A 20002-nucleotide genomic window follows, 5' to 3' on the forward strand; every position below is an offset into this window, starting at 1 on the left:
CATCCATGTGTCAACTTGTTTTATGCACAGAGATGCACATCTCTTCGATCATTGTCTGCTCAGAAAAGATTTTCTTCATTCCAAAAAAATCCTTTTTGCCTTTTTCCACTGAAAATGTTTACGTTTGTGAGAATTATAGGGGATAGATGCTGAGCTAATAAAATCTCTGTCTGCATACTTGCACCTAGAATTTATCTAATAACCTATTTTGCAAATCTGAAGATGAGGTGCCTGAGAAGGAATTATTACTATGGAGGTCATATGACCCCAAATATCCACAAACCAAATGAAGCAGCTCAGGCTAGAGTTTGGTCGGTTTTATTCACTGAATTCTTACAGGATGACCATACCCTGTGATTGTCTTTACCTTTATAATATATTATGAATGTTCTCACGTTTAGAATAATAAATACTTGAACTAAGTTGTAGTACTCGTTCAAATCAATGACTCGGTACTGTTGAAATATGTATAAAATCTGCCCATCCGTTCTTAAGAGGTTTCAAGTGCCCTCCTGAATAAGTTGTGGAATCTGTCGCCCTCGTGTGTCCAACCTGGCGTACTGCAAAAAGGTGACTCAGCGCTTAATTCCAAGTTACTAAAAACAACAAAAATTTCCGCCGTTTTCCCTCTGAATGTCTTTGACGGTTTGTGTGACTGCAAATACGCGTGAGTCGAGCCTATTTGACTCCATACCCTGCTCTGGTTCAGTGGGTACAGTGTGTATTTCTGTGGAAGTTAAAGGCGGGCTTACCGCTCTTTTGGGAAAGGGGGCGTGTGGGAGTTGCTTCACCCAAGTAGAAAAAACAAAACAGGGACACTTAGGTAAAATCCCAAAGAAAAACGTCTTGGTTCTCATGTATGATGCAGACTAGTTCTTTCTTGATTCGGAGGGCTTCCAGATCAATATTACAGTACTGTGATTTCAGAGAAGATACGTGACGATATCAAAGTGTTTCCTTTTAACTTGACTCAAGGCAAGTCTCTGCTGTTGGGGGCTTTTCAGGAGTTCAGGGAAAACAAGCACTGGGCTGGGCTGCACACGTTCAAGATATTTGACTCACAATATAAAACTTGGATAAATGCCACAATTATCCCATTTGGGACAACTTCTGTCATTTGGATTCCAATGTCTTTAGTGTCAAATCTTTGCTGTAGCTATTAAGCCAAGCAAACTGTACCACGGTCAAAGATTTCATGGCCTGTTTCGTTTTGATTCTATTTTCCTGATTTGAAGATAAGTGACTTCTGCTAATTTTGCCAAACCATAGACGATAACGCTGCCACTGAGAGTAACAAAGTCAATGCTGCCTTTACCATAAAACAGGAAAACATTTGGGGGAACAACCGAGTCATGTATGTTTCTGTGCGCAATGACAAAAGGCTGGGTTTCTTTAGCAGAAGTGTTAATGTAAGTCCTTAAGTCCTCACAAAATGTTTCAGCGTATCACTACTGAGCGAGCATTGATGAGAGCCACCTGCGGCTGAAGTCAGGAATAGCAGTGCTTCAAGCGAGTCAGCTAATTTTACTTGCTGATGCTGATGGCTGCCTCATTTTCACCCAAGTCTCAACCCTGCACGTCCTGTTAGTAGGAACATTTCAAAACATCTCACAGTCAGTCACGAGTCATCGCCTAAAGTGTCTCATTTTGCTGTCTCTGAATTTCGGGAGACTCCAGGGGCTCCCGGGGGGCCTGACAGCATATGATGACTCACAGCAGGGTCCATTGCCATTCAGTTCAGAAACCAAGTGAGTAAAGCATTTTTCGATTCAAACAAGGACAGCATTAATTGAAAAATAAGTTGCTTGCTGGGTTTTAACATTTTTTGCCCAAGTTTTAAAAACGCATCTTGAAAAGAAATTAAAGATCGAGAGCAATTTTATTTACCAAGAACAAAAACTTCTGTGGCATCTGAAGTCAGATCATTTAAACAACGGGCTGCTCAATGCACCATCAAAGCTTTGGACTGAATACATGTTTCAGGTGGTTGGGTCCGGAATCACCTCAGCTCACTTAAGGCTGTGTGGTTCATTTATCTATATATCTATCATTTATCTCCCCTTGCCCCAGTCTGTGACCCTGAAGAACTCTCAATACTAAATGCTACACTAGTACTTAAGATACACCACAGTCCGATGCCTTTTTTTGCTTGTACACTTGGCCAAAAAAGTTTTATTGTGATTTCAATGAAATATGAAAATGAAAATTATCATCTTGCGTGTTTGCAAATAGTGGAGATAAGGTCACAACAGCTCGTTGCAGCTCATTCCAATATCCGGTGTTGTGTTGATTCCATTTGTGACATCACAGCTGACTTCCTGACGCCACCAATGACAAAGATCTGACGTCAGTGTGAAGCTAGTCACATTTTTTTTTTTAAATGTTCGCTGCACGTTAAAATTCCATAGCTTACTGTTGACACAGGCGTCACCATTGTAAACAAACACCTGGTGACATCACGGAAACAACAAGCTTTCTGAAGTGTGGGAGTTGCTGGGTGTGGCTACCGTCGACACTTAAGTGAGTCACCAGTTAAAAAGACGGCTATAAGTTATGCTAAACCAATTTGAATTGTGCACTTGAAACACGCTTGCTGAAAATTATTTAAATGTTTTAAACATTTAAATATATATATATATATATATATATATATATATATATATATATATATATATATATATATATATATATATATATATACAGGTCTGTCTGTTAGTATCTTCACATAAATGTCATGAACTTACCATTTTCCACTTTTTCACAAGCTGAAATAAATTGGTTGAACATGTGACCCTTGTTGTCTTTGAGGTAATTACTAAGAAAAAAAAAACACTTGTGTGCAGTATTTTCGTAATGTTTTCACGTTTAATTTCAAAGAAATGTAATTTAAACCACTTTAATACCTAAAACAAGTCAATTAAACCATATTCCTTGTGCGCATTCCACGACAAAGCACATACAAAAGGACAAGAGGGGGGGAATTGTGAAACGCCGTGCTCTGAGAGAGGAACCGGTTTAAACCAGTTATTTCGCTTGCTCATCCAAAAGCTTTAAACTGCAAAAGAAGAGAGAAAAATGAAATCGGGTTTAATTGCAGCGGCTGATGTAAAAGTGAGTCAGCACACATGTCCTTTACTCAGCACGGCACGGTGACTCCTCACTGAATCAGATGCACACAGCTGAAGTCCATCTTGAGTTCTGTCGAACTCAACCCTTACAGGCCGAGGCAGCCTTTCACACTGGTGCCCGATCTGGAAGCGACTCCACTTTCCGGTCTAGACGACATTTGAATCACTCGACGTGATTCATGGGTGAAGTTACGCCTCGGTGTGGACTTGCACTGGGCCCGTGTGTGTGTGTGTATGTGTGTGTGTGTGTGTGTGTGTGTGTGTGTGTGTGTGTGTACACACGGTCACGCTGCGAGTCTCGAGTGAATCACTGAATTCGAAGAGTTGGGACGATGCTCGTCATTCTCTTGAATCTCTTGACTGTTTTCGGACCAATTGGATCCTCCGTCAGCGGCCCAAAGGCGCGGGTGTCGCCCTGACTCCGAGAGGAGCGGCTCGGCCAAGCCTAGAAAGTAAACGTTTGGAGCTGCGAGAGTCCCACACACCCTGCAAATGCTGCCTGCACGAGTGGGCGGCGGCGCACGGCTTTTCCTCTCACACCTTCGGATCACCGGCGCATTTAAGACGAGCCAAGGTGGAGTGAGTGACGGAGTGACACACAGCTTCCTCACATCTCGGTCACTCTTAGGACTTGGGAATTGAAGGCCTGTTCAAGATGGAATGTTTCGCGTATTCTTCGAAGACCTGTTGGCTCACCGCGCGCGGTGAGGATGAATCGGACTCGCAGGCGATTGACCGGGACCCGAAACCAACACGACGGACCCCGGAGGGAAGGCAAGATATTGGCATAGCTGCTTGTTGGGTAATTCTGCTATGCCATCAACTTGCCATCCCTCTGCCTCCCCTTTACGGCCAGCATCTCATGGATCAACTCGAGCTTCTCGAATAGGAAAGTTTAGATCAGAATGCGTTCCTTTAAGTTGAATGCCTTTTCGAGTTGGCTCTGTGCGCGTAGCACATTACGCTTTAAGAACGACACTGTGATACGAGCAAATCATTTAAATGAAGCCTCTTTTGTCGGGTCGAAATGTTTTAGCTACACTCAACAGATGTCTCCTTTAGGCCTGTCAATTACAGCTGGGGGTTTGATATAGGATTTAAAAAACTTAATAACAAAAAACCTAAACACAGGGTGATAAGACACAATAAAAAACAAAAAACATCTGTATTAGTCACAATTATAAAAGAAGTTAAACTATATTTTTAGACGTATAACTATTTTTTTTTAAATTACATGTGGTTCTTTTTACAATTTCAGTTAAAAGTTATTTAAGGACTGGTTCATTTGTTTGTTTTTTTTAGTGACTGTTAATTTTTTTTTTTTTTTTTTTAATTGTATCTGTGACTGATTTGTTTAAAAGGAGGGAAATATGTTGAATGAAAGTTGTTGAATGTGTTTAAGTTGTTTTATTTCTTTGTTACACACACACACACACACACACACACACACACACACACACACACACACACGCAAATTACTATGACCACTTTAATTGCGATCTCCAGAGGCACAGTGTTTAAGATGATAGCTCTAAATAGGAGAGCAGATTGAAAACTTTTTTAATGCTCATCCATGTTTTTGAATATCCCAGATGATAGTGCAGTCATCACAAAATCAAAGGCGAGGGTGAGTCCACGTTTGGTGCTAGGACAGAAGTTATTTTCATGTGGCGTCATTGTCATCTCATACTCTGCGTATTCTCTTTTATGCCAGCATGTAGATCCCTATAAATGTCACACACAGAGGCTTAAAAACTATTAAATTAATTGATTGGAAAGAATACATTGCAGTATGTGTATAAACACACACACACACACACACACACACACACACACACACACAACATTGTGTGTTGGATAAAAGAAAAAAAAACAACAACTATAATTTGAGAATAAAAATGAAAACTTCCTCCAAAAGCTGAATGAGGATCCATAACATAGTTTCCACAGCAACTTTACATGCACCATTGTAAGTTATTGACTGAATATAACAAATATTTAGGCAACATTAAATTACTAAATTTATTTTTAGAATTATCTAAGAGAGATGACATGGGTCGAGCACATTTTCTTTGACAGGGTTTGTTTTGAAATAAATGTCATTTGTCGGCAAAGAAACCCAATATACCCTGCAAGAATGAGAACAATATAAACAACAGACAAGAGTAATAAAACAGTATTTGGAATTAATTGTCAAAAGGCTATCCTCAAGTACAAAAAAAGCTAATAAATAAACACTTTTATTTTCTGTGAAACCAGTCTGAAAGAGATAAAGGAATTAAGAAATACACGACTGTAATTTACCAAATTTTAGTTAATATATATATATATATATGTTTGGCATTTAGTGTGTTTATATAGCTTGACGGAAGAGATGTTTCTTTGGGCTTGCTCTGGCTTTCAGTATTGATGCATCCTCTGGAAACGGATGCGAGGTATTAATGCAAATAAAATATTATAGTAGTATTTTTTTGTTGATCTTGACAGCACGGGTTTTTGTCTGCTGCTTCTTCTTCTTCGATTCACATTTTCCTTAATACGCTCTGTGTTTAAATCACGTGACCGTTTACTGCATGTCATGTGACGTCTAATCTGAAGTTTTCCTGCTGCCCTCCGCACCACGCTGCCTGCTCTCTCAATGTCCCTTGACTGCTGACGGTCTTTGTGACGGTGGCCAGTGCCAGGAGAAACTGTCCGGTAAGCCGAGCTTTCGTCTGATGGCTAGAAGTCAGCATTTTATTGTGCTTCCGGTTTTCATTGCCAGGAGGTTAGCCGCGCTGCTAGCAGCCCCGCCGCTACCGTAAACAACTCTAGGTCAAGTCATTTTCAATGAACGCCTACGTGTTCCTCACACACTCTTTTTATAATCGCCTCGCGTATTCCTTTGGAAGTCGCTACCCCAACACCACCAGTGACAAGGTAATGTGCTTGAAAGCAAACCGGAAGCTCACATAAAAAGTCAAATAAAATGTGAAGTTTTGTGGGGGGGACAGCGCCGCGTGAAATATTAAACATTGAAGAAAAAGATGACGCTATCAATGAAACATTCTGTGTATTTCAACGACTAAGACATCAAAGCGATTCATTGTCCTGGTGTTGCCATTTGCTAAATTAATGAATTTTATTCTCGAAAATCAATTGTGAAATATCATAGATTTAAAAAATTTTTTATATGTGTTTTATTTAACTTCATAGAACAAATAAAATACACATGCTTAAGTTTCATTCCATCTTTTTACCTGACAGAGGAAAGGTTTTCCTTTGAATTATTGTAAATTAAAATAGCAGAATTAACCCTTAATATATTAACATTTTGGTGGGAGGAGTTCTGTCCCCCTCTCTGACTTCCTGGTTTGTCTCACTAGCAATGAACAGTGAAAACTTCAGCCTGAGTGAGAGGCTGGTGTCGCCCTCCTACATTCGGCAGGGCAGCCAGGCTCGCCGGAGCCACGAGCAGCTCATCAGACACCTGCTGGAACAGGTAGGACGCTCTGGCTCGGCCATTCGTCCCCGTGCCTCGTCCCAGTGGGGGGTGACAGCGTCTCTCCTCCGTGCAGGGGAAGTGTCCCGAGGAGGGCTGGAGTGAGAGCACCATTGAGCTCTTTCTCAGCGAGCTGGCCGTGATGGACAGCAACAACTTCCTTGGCAACTGCGGTGTGGGCGAGCGGGAAGGGCGCGTGGCATCCAGCCTGGTGGCGCGGCGCAATTACAGGTTTGTGCGTCTCTGAAATCCTCCAGTTTCAATCCAAAGTCCAGTTCCTGCTCGCCGCCTGATGTCTCGGCACGTTTGCGATTGCTGGCAGGCTGATCCACGGCATCGGCAGGTCAGGTGACATTGCCGCCGTCCAGCCCAAGGCAGCGGGGTCCAGCCTGCTCAACCAACTGACCAACTCTGTGGTGCTGGACATTCTGAAGCTCTCAGGTTTGGTGTGACGGATTATGACCGACGTGAACACCTCCTCTGTCCAAAGTGGGACATCTTATCTTTCGATGGTGTGACAGCCTCCTCCTCCCTCCTTCCCGGCTGTCAGGCGTACGAAGCGTTGCGAGCTGCTTCGTGCTTCCCATGGCGACGGGGATGAGCCTGACGCTGTGCTTCCTCGCTCTGCGCCACCGGCGACCCAAGGCTCGCTACATCGTGTGGCCTCGCATCGACCAGAAGTCCTGCTTCAAAGCCATGATCACAGCAGGTCTGTAGCCCTTTTGCCACGTGTCCCACCTCCTCCTGTCCCGCCGGCGTCCTGCTGCCTCACAGCCTTTGATCTCATCCCAGGTTATGAACCGGTGGTGGTGGAGAACGTCCTGGAGGGCGACGAGCTGCGGACCGACCTGGAGGCAGTGGAGCAGAATATCCAGGAGCTGGGAGCAGAGAACGTCCTGTGCGTTCACTCCACAACTTCCTGCTTTGCCCCGCGGGTCCCTGACAGGTAGGATATCTTCGGTCAACTCCTCCCCCTGCAGGCTGCGTGGCAATGATTTTATTTACTGGTTGTCCTCTCCTAGGCTGGAAGAGCTGGCAACTATGTGCGCCAAGTATGACGTGCCGCACATCGTAAACAATGCATACGGGGTGCAGTCGTCCAAATGTATGCATCTCATCCAGCAGGTATAGTTAACACGCAGCCAATCAGAGCCTTGCTCTTCGTCGATCACACTTCTATTGATTCATATGATTTATAATTCCCATGAAGTACGTCCAGACACAAGTGGTTTCCTCTTACTGAAAACTAAAGAAAAACACATGGACAAAATGATAATTAACATGTAAGAAATATAAAGACAAGTGAGGTTATGAAATGCTTGTAAATGTGTCAGAAAAGAAAATTCAAACCTAAAACAAAAACATACCTGGTTGGCTGTGTGCTACCACAAGAAATGAGGCTTGTCTTCTTCTCTTTGGTTACTTTTTAGCTCCTTGCTCTTATTAAAAGGTCCGCGCTCAGTTGACATTCATCTTGCAGCATACTTGTCTGACTTCTTCGGGTACCTTTGCACACACTTAACCACAGCGACCTCTAAAGGTGACGTGTAGAACTACACATAATAAATAAACAGTAAAAGTCATATAAAGACACACGAGGTATAAAATTGGGCAGTTACATGCTTATTATTATTATTATTATTATTATTATTATTATTATTATTATTATTTATTTATTTATTTTATGTTGTATAGTATATTTACATATATATATATATATATATGTATATATATATATATATATATATGTATGTATGTATGTATGTATGTATGTATGTATGTATGTATGTATATATATGTATGTATGTATATATATATATATATATGTATATATATATATATATGTATATATATATATATATGTATGTATATATATATATATGTATGTATATATATATATGTATGTATATATGTATGTATATATATATATGTATGTATATATATATATGTATGTATATATGTATATATATATATGTATGTATATATATATATATGTATATATGTATATATATATATGTATGTATATATGTATATATATATATATGTATGTATATATATATATATGTATGTATGTATATATATATGTATGTATGTATGTGTATATATATATATATATATATATATATATATATATATATATATATATACATATTTTTTTTTTTTTTTAAAGGAGAATAGTTACAGATAATAATTATATAATGCATGTTAACTTCACATTTTGCTAAAACCTGTGCACAAAGTTGTTGTCAATATTCCTTCATTTTAAAAATCTGTTGTCAATCAGTTACTTGCTGCCTGGTGACAAAAAGAGGAATGACTGATTGGATTTGTTTTGTTTTTTTTCCTCCACTTTCCCTCAGGGAGCTCGTGTTGGAAGGATTGACGCCTTCGTTCAGAGCTTGGATAAGAATTTCATGGTTCCAGTAGGGGGCGCCATAATCGCAGGGTTTGACGACTCCTTCGTCAAGGAGATCAGCAGGATGTACCCAGGTGAGAAACATTGTTTACGTGGTTGTTTACTAATCTTGATAAATTATGTGATTGAGTGGAAATTTCATTTCTGTTGAAGACATATTTCGAAGCAGAGCAACTCTACAAAGTGACCCAATTGTCACATAATTTGCATTTGCACACGTATTATTGCTATTAACAGCATGTTTTTTAGGATGTGTGAAATAGTTGTTGTAGCCTTGCTGTGTGCTTTTGTCACACTGGCCACTTAAACTGTACGAGATGTTTTTTTTTTTTTTGAATTTGATACTGAGTGCTGCTCTCATCACCTCCTGTCCTCCATACAGGTCGTGCGTCGGCATCGCCCTCCCTTGACGTCCTCATCACCCTCCTCACTCTGGGTGCTGCTGGGTACAGGAAGCTCCTGTCAGAGAGGAAGGTGAGGGATAACACAGCGTCAACAACAACAACAGCGACACTGCAGCAACTTTGTCTCAGCGTTTCTGCAGGCGAGGATGATTGTTTTTTTTAGGAACACGTGGCGTGAAGGAAACTGCCTCGCAGCGCTTTCATACGACCTGCCGCCATCACAACTTCCTTGTTTTTTATGATTATTATTTTTTTATGTCCGTTGTGTAAATAATTGATACAAAGAAGGCATTTTTTTCCCTCCACATTGTCTGCAGCGCTGAGTGGCCACGGTCAAATACCGTAAATAATTTACACAAACAGCCAGGCGTTTTGGAAAAAAAAACAAAAACGGCTGCGATGTCGAATGCGCAGTGACACACATTCACACACATTCACACACATTCACACACATTCACACACACGCAGACGCTGTCTGCACAGTCGCCATGGTGCCTCCCAATATGAAGTTGCCTTTTGTTACGGGAGAACAAAGGACACTCGGAGACATCATTGAAAGGCTGCTTGTGTAGGGAACGAGCGTTCTTCATGCTCTCACTTGAGGGACGGTGTGACTCAGCAGAACACACACACACACACACACACACGCACACACACACACGCGTGCGCACGCACACTGTGTTTTACTGTTATGCAGCTATTGCCTCTGTTGCCTCAGTGGAAAAGCACCTATTGGCCTCCTGTTTGATCGTTAGTTGATGTCAGGATGTAGAGGCTTTTCTGAGAAAAATATCCAGATGTTTTTTTTTTTTTTTGTTGCTAATGTGCTTGTGTTGCAAAAAGCGCTGCCGCCACTCTGATGAAGCCATTGCGGCATCGTAATGGAGCAGGCCACTGCTATTTATAGCCTCTACTCTCCATGTATCTGCGCCTCTTGCCTCAGGAGATCTACTCCTTCCTGGCGGAGGAGCTGAAGAGTCTGGCGGCGACACACGGGGAGCGACTCCTACACACCCCGCACAACCCCATCTCGCTGGGTAAAGCACGGATCACAAACACGCCTGCTTTAGACGCCCTCGTGCACGGCGTTGAACTCTTCTCCATCCTCCCCCACAGCTCTGTCTCTGGACGGCCTGCAGGCGAGCAGCGACAAGGCGGTGACTCACCTGGGCTCCATGCTGTTCACGCGCCAGGTGTCGGGAGCCAGGTACACCTTGCATGTTGTGATTCTCCTGGCATGAACATTTTCCACAAGGAAAGTCTTTGGAAGTCACTGTGTTGCAGCAGGAGTCACTCAGGCTGAGTGGACATGATTAATCAGCCGGATGGATGAGCCCAGGCTGAGCTACTTCACTTGATTGGATTGGCCTCCTCAAAGAGCTGCGTGTTGACTGAACCAACACTCCACCGCTGTTTGATTATCTGACTGAGCAAGTCGGTGCTTCTAAATATGAAAATAGAGGAAACAAATGTGATTTGAGTTTAATTCCTACAGCGATTGTTAGACTTTGCTTACTGAAAAAAAAAAATTTTTTTTCTTCTTGTGAGTTTTTAAAGGTCCAGTGTGTAAAATTTTTAAGGAAGCCCGGTATTTAAAGTAGCCCGCCGAGTGCATTTGTATGAAGGGCTCTGTCAGGTGGGCTTCCTTAAAAAGTGGCGGGTAATGGCAAGATGGCAGCTAAGTAGGAGCAAGAGCCTCATTTCTCTTTGCATATTCTTATATGTACCCATTGTAACGGTCGGGAAAGCACTTTTATTGTACTGCAAATTTACACTTCATGTATTTATGGGCAGTTAAGCGTTTACCAATATGAAAATCATGAATTGAAATTTCACACACTGGACCTTTACATATCCTTCCACTGGGTTTGGCTTGTTGCCATGTTGCTGACACGTCGCACCACTGTGTGTTTTTCCTTGTCGGCCATCTCCAGGGTGGTCCCCCTGGGCAAGGAGCAGACCATCGGCGGTCACACCTTCCGCGGTTTCATGTCCCACTCCGAGGCGTACCCCTGCCCCTACCTCAACGCCGCCGCTGCCATTGGCGTGACCCGGGACGACGTGGCGCTGTGCATGAAGCGGCTGGACAAATGCCTGCGGAGCCTCAGAAAGGAGGGGGGCGGCGCAGCGGCGGCCGGGGACGCCACCGTGGAGCATTTAGATCCCGCCTCCCCAGCCACTGACCACTAGCTCCATGATGGACGAGGGGACTATTTGCTGATTCAAACCATTTTTTTTTTTTTTTCATCTCGCGATGGCGCCTGCGTGTGGTGTCACATTTCCCCTGCGACGATGCTGCAGGATGAAATTCTCTTTTAATGATCGAGTTTGTCACTTTGAAAACAAATCTGCGCTGGGAATTCCTCCCGCTCTGCTGCATTAGGCTGGTGTTGTTTCTGCTCTTACTCCTTGTCATGTAACACAATACCAGTAGTGGGATAAACACCAGGCTCTCCCTTCTCATATCGGTCCTTGTTCATCGGGAGGCGGAGCCTGTCGCACACCCTGAGGTCCCAGAATAGACGACCACAGATGAGCAATCTATATTTCTATACCGCTCCTCTCAAGCCCTTGTCTTCCTCTTCCTCCTCCCCCTCACCCTCCTCTTCTTCACTGCCGTCAGCTTGTTTCTGCAGAGGCTCAGAGCGTGTTGGGAACAGGAGTGCAGCTCTGCACCTTGCAGTAAAAGACGTGGGCAGTCTTTAAAATATAGCGGTATTTTGAGTTTGACTTTCTGTCCGTTTCCGTCTCCCCTCCCCTCCCCTCTTCTTTTCTTTCCTGCTGATGCTGATATTGACTTGTAAAGCCCCACCCTCCTCCTACTTTCTATTGAACATTGAACATTCTCTGTGTAAGAGTTGGGGCTTCATGGTATTTCCGTGACAACACCGAGATTGTGTTGAATCCCAATGGCCTCTTGTAAAACCATCAGGTGTGTTCAATGTCTCCCTGCTGGATCCACACTAAACACTTTTTGGCCCATGAAATGGCCCAGCCTTTGTAGCACTTTGACAAATGGCCCTGTAGCTTTCAGTCCTGAAAGAGGGCAGCAGCAGCAGCAGCAGTAGGAGGGAACCAGGAAAATAAGATTGCGATTCACAGTCGGGCCACATCGTTCAGTCACTGCAATAACACAAGCACTGGTCTCAGTAAGGAGACTGTGATGTTAACCAGCCTCTGTTTGCCCCCTTCAGCTTCACAATCATGTTTCCACACATTTAAAGTACACCATCATTGTCTTTTGAAATTTTTTTTCAAGACTCTTTCCAACAGAAGAATGTGACATCTGAGTTGCAACGTCAGAACTGCCAATGATGGAATATTTACTTTAACTATTAGACACTTCTGTGGCAAATTGTTTTTAATGCAAGAATTCCTGATGCGTTAAAAATGTAATTCATCATTTTGTAATTGTTCACTGGCACTGGAGTTCACAAATAGGGAGACCGTAATGAATAATTATTTTTACTCATTTAAGTCCGTCCTTTTTTTAAAAAAATATATTTTATACACACACACACACACACACACACACACACACACACACACACACACACGGTCAGGTGGGGAGGGTTTGACTTAACTAAAACACCAAATTTGCATGGGAATTTCTTCATCCGGCGTGACCTTTCAAAATAAAGCGCTGCATCTCATTGCATGTGTGTGCTGCTGCGGCATTGAGGATTTGCTGACTCTGCACTTGCTCTGCTGCGCGTCCATGACTCAGTGTTTAGATTTGAATTATACATGAAATGTGTTCCGTCCGACGTGCAGCATCCCGGTGTTTATCACGCACATGCGCACTGACTGTGTGTCACTGCAGCTGTCTTCTCTCCTCGCGTCTTCCTGGAAATAAAGCAATAGACATTCGACCCGCTGACGTGACGTTTTGACGTACTTCTTTTTTTATTATCAAATTAACGCCTTTAAGAAAAAAAACAAAAAAAACTGTTAAAGTTCTGGTGGTATTCGCGCGCGCTTGTGCCACGTTTCAAGTGCGGCACGGCCTCGCGCTGATTTGCGTTTACGCGCTTTTATTTCACCCAGCAGTCTCTGTTCTCCGTCTTCAATAATTAATGAGAGTGGACGGAGCTGCGACTTGATTCGCTGACGCCGGGAGGGGAGCCAGTGCGGCACTTTTTTTCCTCTCACCACCGCGCATGCTGAAAACGCACCGCACCGCACCGCCCGCCGCAGGAGAGCTCCCCACAGGCGAGTCCCTCGTCCTCCCATCATGAAGCCGCCGGTGAATAACTGGACGTGGGCGCTGCTGTCCGTGTTGCTGTGCCTCCTCGCCCGGCCGGGACTTTCCAAGAAGGCTTGGCGCTGTCCGTCGACATGCAGCTGCTCCCGGGAGTCCATCATCTGCGTCGGGTCGCCGTTCGTCCCAAGAATCAGCCCCAACGACATCACCTCACTGTGAGCAGCTTTCAATGGTCATTCCCCCCCCCCTTAAAACATGACGCTCGGAGCGTGCACGGGCGCTTTGTCGGCGATCTGGTGGCGCAGCATCCCATCACTAGCCGGTGATGCCGTCGCTCCTCACTGTTTTATTGTCCCTTTTATCCTGGCAGGAGCCTCATCAACGGGACTTTCTCCGAGGTCAAGGAGGCGATGTTTGCACACATGTCATCCCTCCAGCTTCTGTGAGTACACTCAGTAGCATGCACTCATCCATTTAAAGCGCGCATTATGCAAAAAGCTGTGGTAACTGGGCAAGAAACTTGTTTCCAATGACTCAGACATAGAGGTTAAAAGTTATGTAAATTTAATTCCACCACTATTGTGTTGCTCTGGCCAGTGAGTGAGCTCCCTTGGGGTCCATCCTTCACTTTCCTACACTAGTCTGTGACAGTAAAACAGGTTTTGGAAACCAGTGATGTCACAAAGGGCACTGTTGATACCATTCCCAGGTTATTGGTGACAGGTGTTGGTTCCAACCTGAGATATTGCTTTTTGTGTTTTTGTCCCTTTCCAAACATGTGGAAGGTCCAACAAAGCATCAATTTTATTCGCAAACTCTACTCAGGTTTTTGTAGTTTTTGAAGGCTTTAAGCAGAGGGCAAAATGTGATTCCCCCCCCCTGCAGTTTACTTTCGAAATTAAAGAAAACTGAAAATTGGTTGGAGATGGGACATTAAAATATCCTAAAATTGTTGTACTTTTCACATCGCATCCCCTTTCTATGTTAATACAAAAGGAAGTTGTAGTTGAAGGAGCTGTAATTTTATTTTATTTTAATTCAATTTTAGTAGCTTCTGCGTGTAAGTGCAGCTCCTGAAAATATGTGCTAATATGTGTTTTTCCTTCACTTTGCAGTCTTGGATGGATTCATCTCACTAATTTATCTCCATTTCAGTCACTGTTGTATTAGTATTCACTACAACATACCACTAATCCAACCAGAATAACAGTGTAAACGTTGTTCATTTTCTTCTCCACAGGCTCCTGAATTCTAATTCTCTGACGACAGTTAGAGATGATGCGTTCTCTGGCCTCCCACACCTCGAGTATTTGTGAGTTTCTGCTGCTTTTTGACAAAATGCATTGTGGAAGAATAGTGCCATCGTGTGGTCACAAATACACCTTTTCATGAAAAGGATAAAAAAAAAAAAAAAAAAAAAAGAATTCCGGTAAGATGCTGCATGAGACGGGTTTGGGCACCCCAATATAGTAAACATATGGGTTTAATAATGTTATCCTCTGGGCCCATCGACACATCCATGTTTACCCCCCCACCCTCTCCCTGCCCTAATTGGCACCCCAGGATGCTACATCTATAGACATCCTGCCCACTAAAACAAAATCCTTCATTATTTGTTGCCATGTGTTTAAGGCTTTATGAATACATTTCTGCTGATATTGGAAACTAAAAAATATATATTTTTTATTTGCTGTTAAAAAAATGCAAGTACATTTACGGTAAGACATCACAAGACAATAGTGGGGCCTTAAAACATGATGTCACCTCCTTCATAAAGGAAAGTATAATGATGTGTATCCATCTTTGTGCTTTTTGCTCTTCTGTCTCACAGGTTCATTGAAAGCAACAAGATAGAGACTGTGTCCAAGTATACCTTCAGGGGCCTCAGGGACTTGACTCACTTGTACGGCCAAACAAAACACCTTTCTTTGATGCATCTTACTGCTTTTGTTTTATTTTCAGTTCAGTTTATTTATGGTTTCTTTTCAATTTCCTTGCAATAAAATGCCAATTGAAATGTTTGTTTTTGCCATCAGGTCTTTGGCAAACAACAACATTAAGTTCCTGCCCAGAGACATTTTCATCGACTTGGACTCTCTCATAGAGCTGTAGGTCGTGTCTGTGTGACACACGTCTTTCTTTCTTTGTGCGGTCGTTTGGCAACTTCCTGTCTCTTGTTTTCCTGCAGCGACCTGCGCGGCAACGCCTTCGAGTGCGACTGCCGAGCCAAGTGGCTGATGTCGTGGCTGAGGAGCACCAACGCCACAGTGTCCGATGTGGTGTGCACCGCACCAGAGGACTTGAAGGACCAGCATCTCAATGATCTGGCCAGCCTGCAGAACGAATGCGTCTCAACTGGTAAGGCTTTATCATCATGTGGGGAAAAATATGTCCCTCTGACTTTGACCGTGTTTTGCCTCCAGACTTTGTCCTCCATCAGTCCCTGGCGTCAGAGTCGTTGTCCGTCGACACGTTCAGCTTCAAGAATGACGTGTATGTGACGATCGCTGCTCCCAGCACAGACAGTTGCCTGGTTTTCCAGTGGGACCACATTGAGATGAACTTCAGGACGTATGACAACATCACAGGTACAAAAACGCTTGCAAGAATGTTATGAATCAGCATTTTGAATTTTATTGAGTAACTCATATATAATATATTCATTTTTTTTTTTTTTATCATTGTTAGTTCAGTTAATTTTATTATTTAGTTTTACACTTGGACAAAAAACATTTTAGAGGAGTTAATCTACATATATCTCAATTAGCCAAATGATATTAGCCAAAAATTCATATTGACCATTTTATTCAAAATTTGTGGTGCATTGCTTGGGAAATGACAACACTGCAAACAATTACAGTGTCTTATTGATTTTTAAAAAGGTAAATGACAATGACATTTTTTATGTATTACGTTTTTACATGCAAAAGTGGCAGTGCAGTAAAAGTGCATCAGAGTAAATATAAGTATGAAATAGTAGCGCCATCATCTCAGATGTTTTGTGGTAGCCGAGTCTCGGAACCACCTGCTCGAGGAGTTGCGCCGCTTCATTTCCTTGCGCTTCCTGTCACAGGTCAGTCGATTGTCGGGTGCACACCGTTGGTCATCCAGGACCAGGTGTTTGTCATCGTGGCTCAGCTCTTCGGCGGCTCGCACATCTACAAGTTCGACGACGACCAGAGCCGCTTCAGCAAGTTCCAAAACATTGAGGTGTCCAAGATCTCCAAGCCCAACGACATTGAGGCCTTCCAGATCGGCGCTGATTGGTTTTTCGTGATTGCCGACAGCTCCAAGGCCGGCCTCTCCACGCTCTACAAGTGGAACGACCAGGGCTTCTACTCCTACCAGTCGCTGCACGAGTGGTTCCGCGACACCGACGCAGAGTTCCTGGACCTGGACGGCAAGGCCCACCTGATCCTGGCCAGTCGCTCGCAGGTGCCCGTCATTTACCAGTGGAGCCGCAGCGGCCAGAAGTTTGTCCTGCAGGGCGACATCCCCAACATGGAGGATGTGGTCGCCATCAAGCACTTTCGCATCGATGACGAGCTCTACCTGGCCATGACGCGCTACATCGGCGACTCAAAGGTGATCCGCTGGGGTGCCAAGCAGTTCGCAGAGGTCCAAGCGCTGCCGTCGCGGGGCTCCATGACCCTGCAGCCGTTCTCCTTCAAAGGGCGCCACTACCTGGCGCTGGGAAGCGACTACACCTTCTCACAGGTGTACCTATGGGACGACGAGCAGAAGGTGTTTGAGCGCTTCAAGGAGGCTTACATCCAGGCACCTCGCTCCTTCACCGTGGTGTCCACCGACCGCAGGGATTTTATCTTTGCCTCCAGCTTCAAGGGGAACACGCTGATCTTCGAGCACATTATCATCGACTTGAGCTTGTAAAAAGAACTAGCAAAAGAAAACACAAGGGGGGTGGTGCCTTATTGCCCGTCCTGCAATCAAACGTCTTCCACTTAACTTGTACATATAAACAGAGGGGGCGGAGCCAGCTGAATCAACTGGAAGGACTTCCCGTCAGCCATCTGTTCCCATCGTCTTTCCAGCGTCTGTGCCGCTTCATGAACAGCAAAGGAGTGCCGAGAGGACGGGGTCAGTAGCACCTCTGAATATTCCACAAATATTTCCTGAAGGTCTAACATGATCTAATCCCATTGTATGAAATGTTTCCTGTTTAAAATATTTTCTTCTTTTTTAAAAAAAAAAAAGAAAAAAGAAAAAGAAAAAACGCCATTACAGGTGACATACCTCATGTCCTCATATCCTTCGTCAGGCTAATGTACAGTATGTTGCCTTATCCGCACTGGGGTTCCCCAGAGAGTGGGCCCACAGTGCCACCTCTGGCCATGATAAGGTACTGCACCCCTTTGCTTTTTCTTCAAACAGGGAATGTCTTAAAAGCACAAACCTTTAACAAGCATAGCTTATAGACTGTAGCGTAGAAAGTAAATTACTGTGGGTGCTAAATATTGTGTACAGTGAACCGTGACAATTGCGTGTTTTGGTAGCATTAGGACGAGAAATCTTCCATACAGGAAGTAGCTAATGCCTTTTTAGGGTGTTAAGTATGAGTCCCAATTTTACTTCAGGAAACCTTAACGTGTAAAAATCAGAAGATCCATAAATCTATCTTCCTTCCTTTCTTTCTTTTTGCACCAACAGTGTTTAGGTAATGTCAGGGAAATTGAATTCAGTTTTTTCTGGAGAAATGGTTGAAAACATTTGTCTGAAATGCACCACTTTGCTTTTTGGGAGGAATAAAGAAAGTTGCCTAGCAGCAGAAAGGCAGCATGTCCGGGAAGGTAAATTTAGAGGGATGCAATTTATCAAAAATAAAAGCTTAAAAAGGTGTTAAAAAATATGTCTGCTGTTTATGAAAAGCTTTATATTTCTGCCTTTCTTTTCAAGATAAAATTAGAAACAAAACAAAATGGAATGCGAACGAGATATATCTAATCAAATTTGCATTGCCACTATCTGTTTGTCTTATCTTTGCACTACCAGTAAGGGAACAAAGCATGCTGTTTAAACTAAAAGGGTGTTTGAAAAATAACTTTTTGATGAACTTGAACTCGGAATTGTAGAAAAGTGCTTTTGATTTTTTTATGAATGGTGTTTTTTTAAGGTTTTGTTTTTCAAGCATCTTGAATGTTAACCTCAAAATTATCTGTAACCCTCTTTGGCCATGCTTCAAAATAAAAGTTTTGGATAGCGACGTGTTTTTATCTGTCATTGTTTGTCATGGAACTTGGTCTTTGTGTTCAAAGATGTTGTTTCTACAGTGGCTGGGTAACAGTTGCACTCTGAACAAACTGAACTGCATCAGCAAACAACAAAGTTAACGTAATAAATAAAATTACATGGAATTCAGAATACCCTTGTAGCACCACCATGATTTTTCACCTGCAACAACAATCCATGATCTGTAATGCAATTAGCTGTCTCCAAAATCATATTCTTCTGTAAGTATACTTACATGCAATCCAATTTATTTTAATTAAGAGTTTTTCAAAATACAAAGCAGGGTGTCTATTTGTAGCCATACTAGTAGCTACTTTGATTTAGAGAAACACCGTGTGGTAATTGAGTAACTCATTCAGGATCTTGGTTTTGAACTTTGCTTTTGGACTGTGTCTGAAAATTACACAGTATTTTTTGCATACTTCTGAGTGCAAATATTTTTTTTGCACTTGGCTAACTGAGTAAAGAAATATTTATAAAAATTTACTTTTGAAATTGCTAGTTTATTATAGTGCAAAAGAAGAATCTACTTGAATCTACTTTTACTTTCGCACCCAATGTGCACATCTTTGCACAGAGCTCTGTGCAGATGCAATGGCAAATGATCTCGCTATGGATGATTAGAGGAAAGTGACAGAACGTCTCTGCTGGCCTCTTGTGGTTACAAGTGTTCATACATCTTATTCATGCCCCAATCCTCCTCAAATATGTGTATCGTTAGTTTTTATGAGAATTGTTTAATATAAGTATGTTTTAAACAAATTATTTCGGAAGGATACAGCTACTTTGTGTATGTTGGGTATTATTCAAGTAATTCTACCCATTCAAATTAACTTGTTACTCAGTAACCCTTCAAAAAAAAAAAAAAAAAAACAATTAGAAAAATAATATGTTTACTCATTTTCTTTTATTGATGTGTTTTGATTCTTTTTTCTGAAAACGATGTGTTATTTTCACATCTTCCGGTTGCTCTTATTTTGTTTTAAAATGTTTTGCTGCCTATTTCTCTCAAATTGTATTTTAATTGAATGACGGGTCAGCCATTCTGGAAACAAATTTACTGTTTGTAATTGAGTCAATTAAATATAAAATAAAGTAATACAATAAAAATCAAATTATAAT

General features: G+C 42.6%; 2 protein-coding genes across 3 annotated transcripts; both read left to right on the plus strand.

Moving 5' to 3' along the window:
- The first annotated feature begins 5669 nt into the window (after positions 1–5669).
- On the plus strand, positions 5670–13312 carry sepsecs (Sep (O-phosphoserine) tRNA:Sec (selenocysteine) tRNA synthase). Of its 2 annotated transcripts, none has more exons than XM_076035410.1 (12): positions 5670–5825; positions 6494–6609; positions 6686–6840; positions 6932–7050; positions 7160–7318; positions 7402–7555; positions 7632–7734; positions 8970–9099; positions 9408–9499; positions 10373–10466; positions 10546–10636; positions 11364–13312. In XM_076035410.1, exons 2-12 carry the CDS (start codon positions 6496–6498, stop codon positions 11617–11619), a joined length of 1467 nt encoding a protein of 488 aa, XP_075891525.1. In that variant the 5' UTR covers positions 5670–5825; positions 6494–6495; the 3' UTR covers positions 11620–13312. The 2 variants fall into 2 exon arrangements, with proteins under 2 accessions (XP_075891525.1, XP_075891526.1); XM_076035411.1 differs by lacking the exon at positions 5670–5825 and adding an exon at positions 5848–6047.
- Positions 13313–13471: 159 nt separating this feature from the next.
- Positions 13472–18854, plus strand: LOC142894187 (leucine-rich repeat LGI family member 2-like). Its single transcript, XM_076035407.1, has 8 exons — positions 13472–13848; positions 14004–14075; positions 14874–14945; positions 15465–15536; positions 15670–15741; positions 15822–15991; positions 16057–16221; positions 16707–18854. Exons 1-8 carry the CDS (start codon positions 13664–13666, stop codon positions 17522–17524), a joined length of 1626 nt encoding a protein of 541 aa, XP_075891522.1. The 5' UTR covers positions 13472–13663; the 3' UTR covers positions 17525–18854.
- The last annotated feature ends 1148 nt before the right edge of the window (positions 18855–20002 follow it).

This window comes from Nelusetta ayraudi, unplaced genomic scaffold (assembly GCF_046127955.1).
Source record: "Nelusetta ayraudi isolate G7.1 ecotype Tasmania unplaced genomic scaffold, CSIRO-AGI_Nayr_v1 ptg000042l, whole genome shotgun sequence".
Lineage (NCBI taxonomy): Eukaryota > Metazoa > Chordata > Actinopteri > Tetraodontiformes > Monacanthidae > Nelusetta > Nelusetta ayraudi.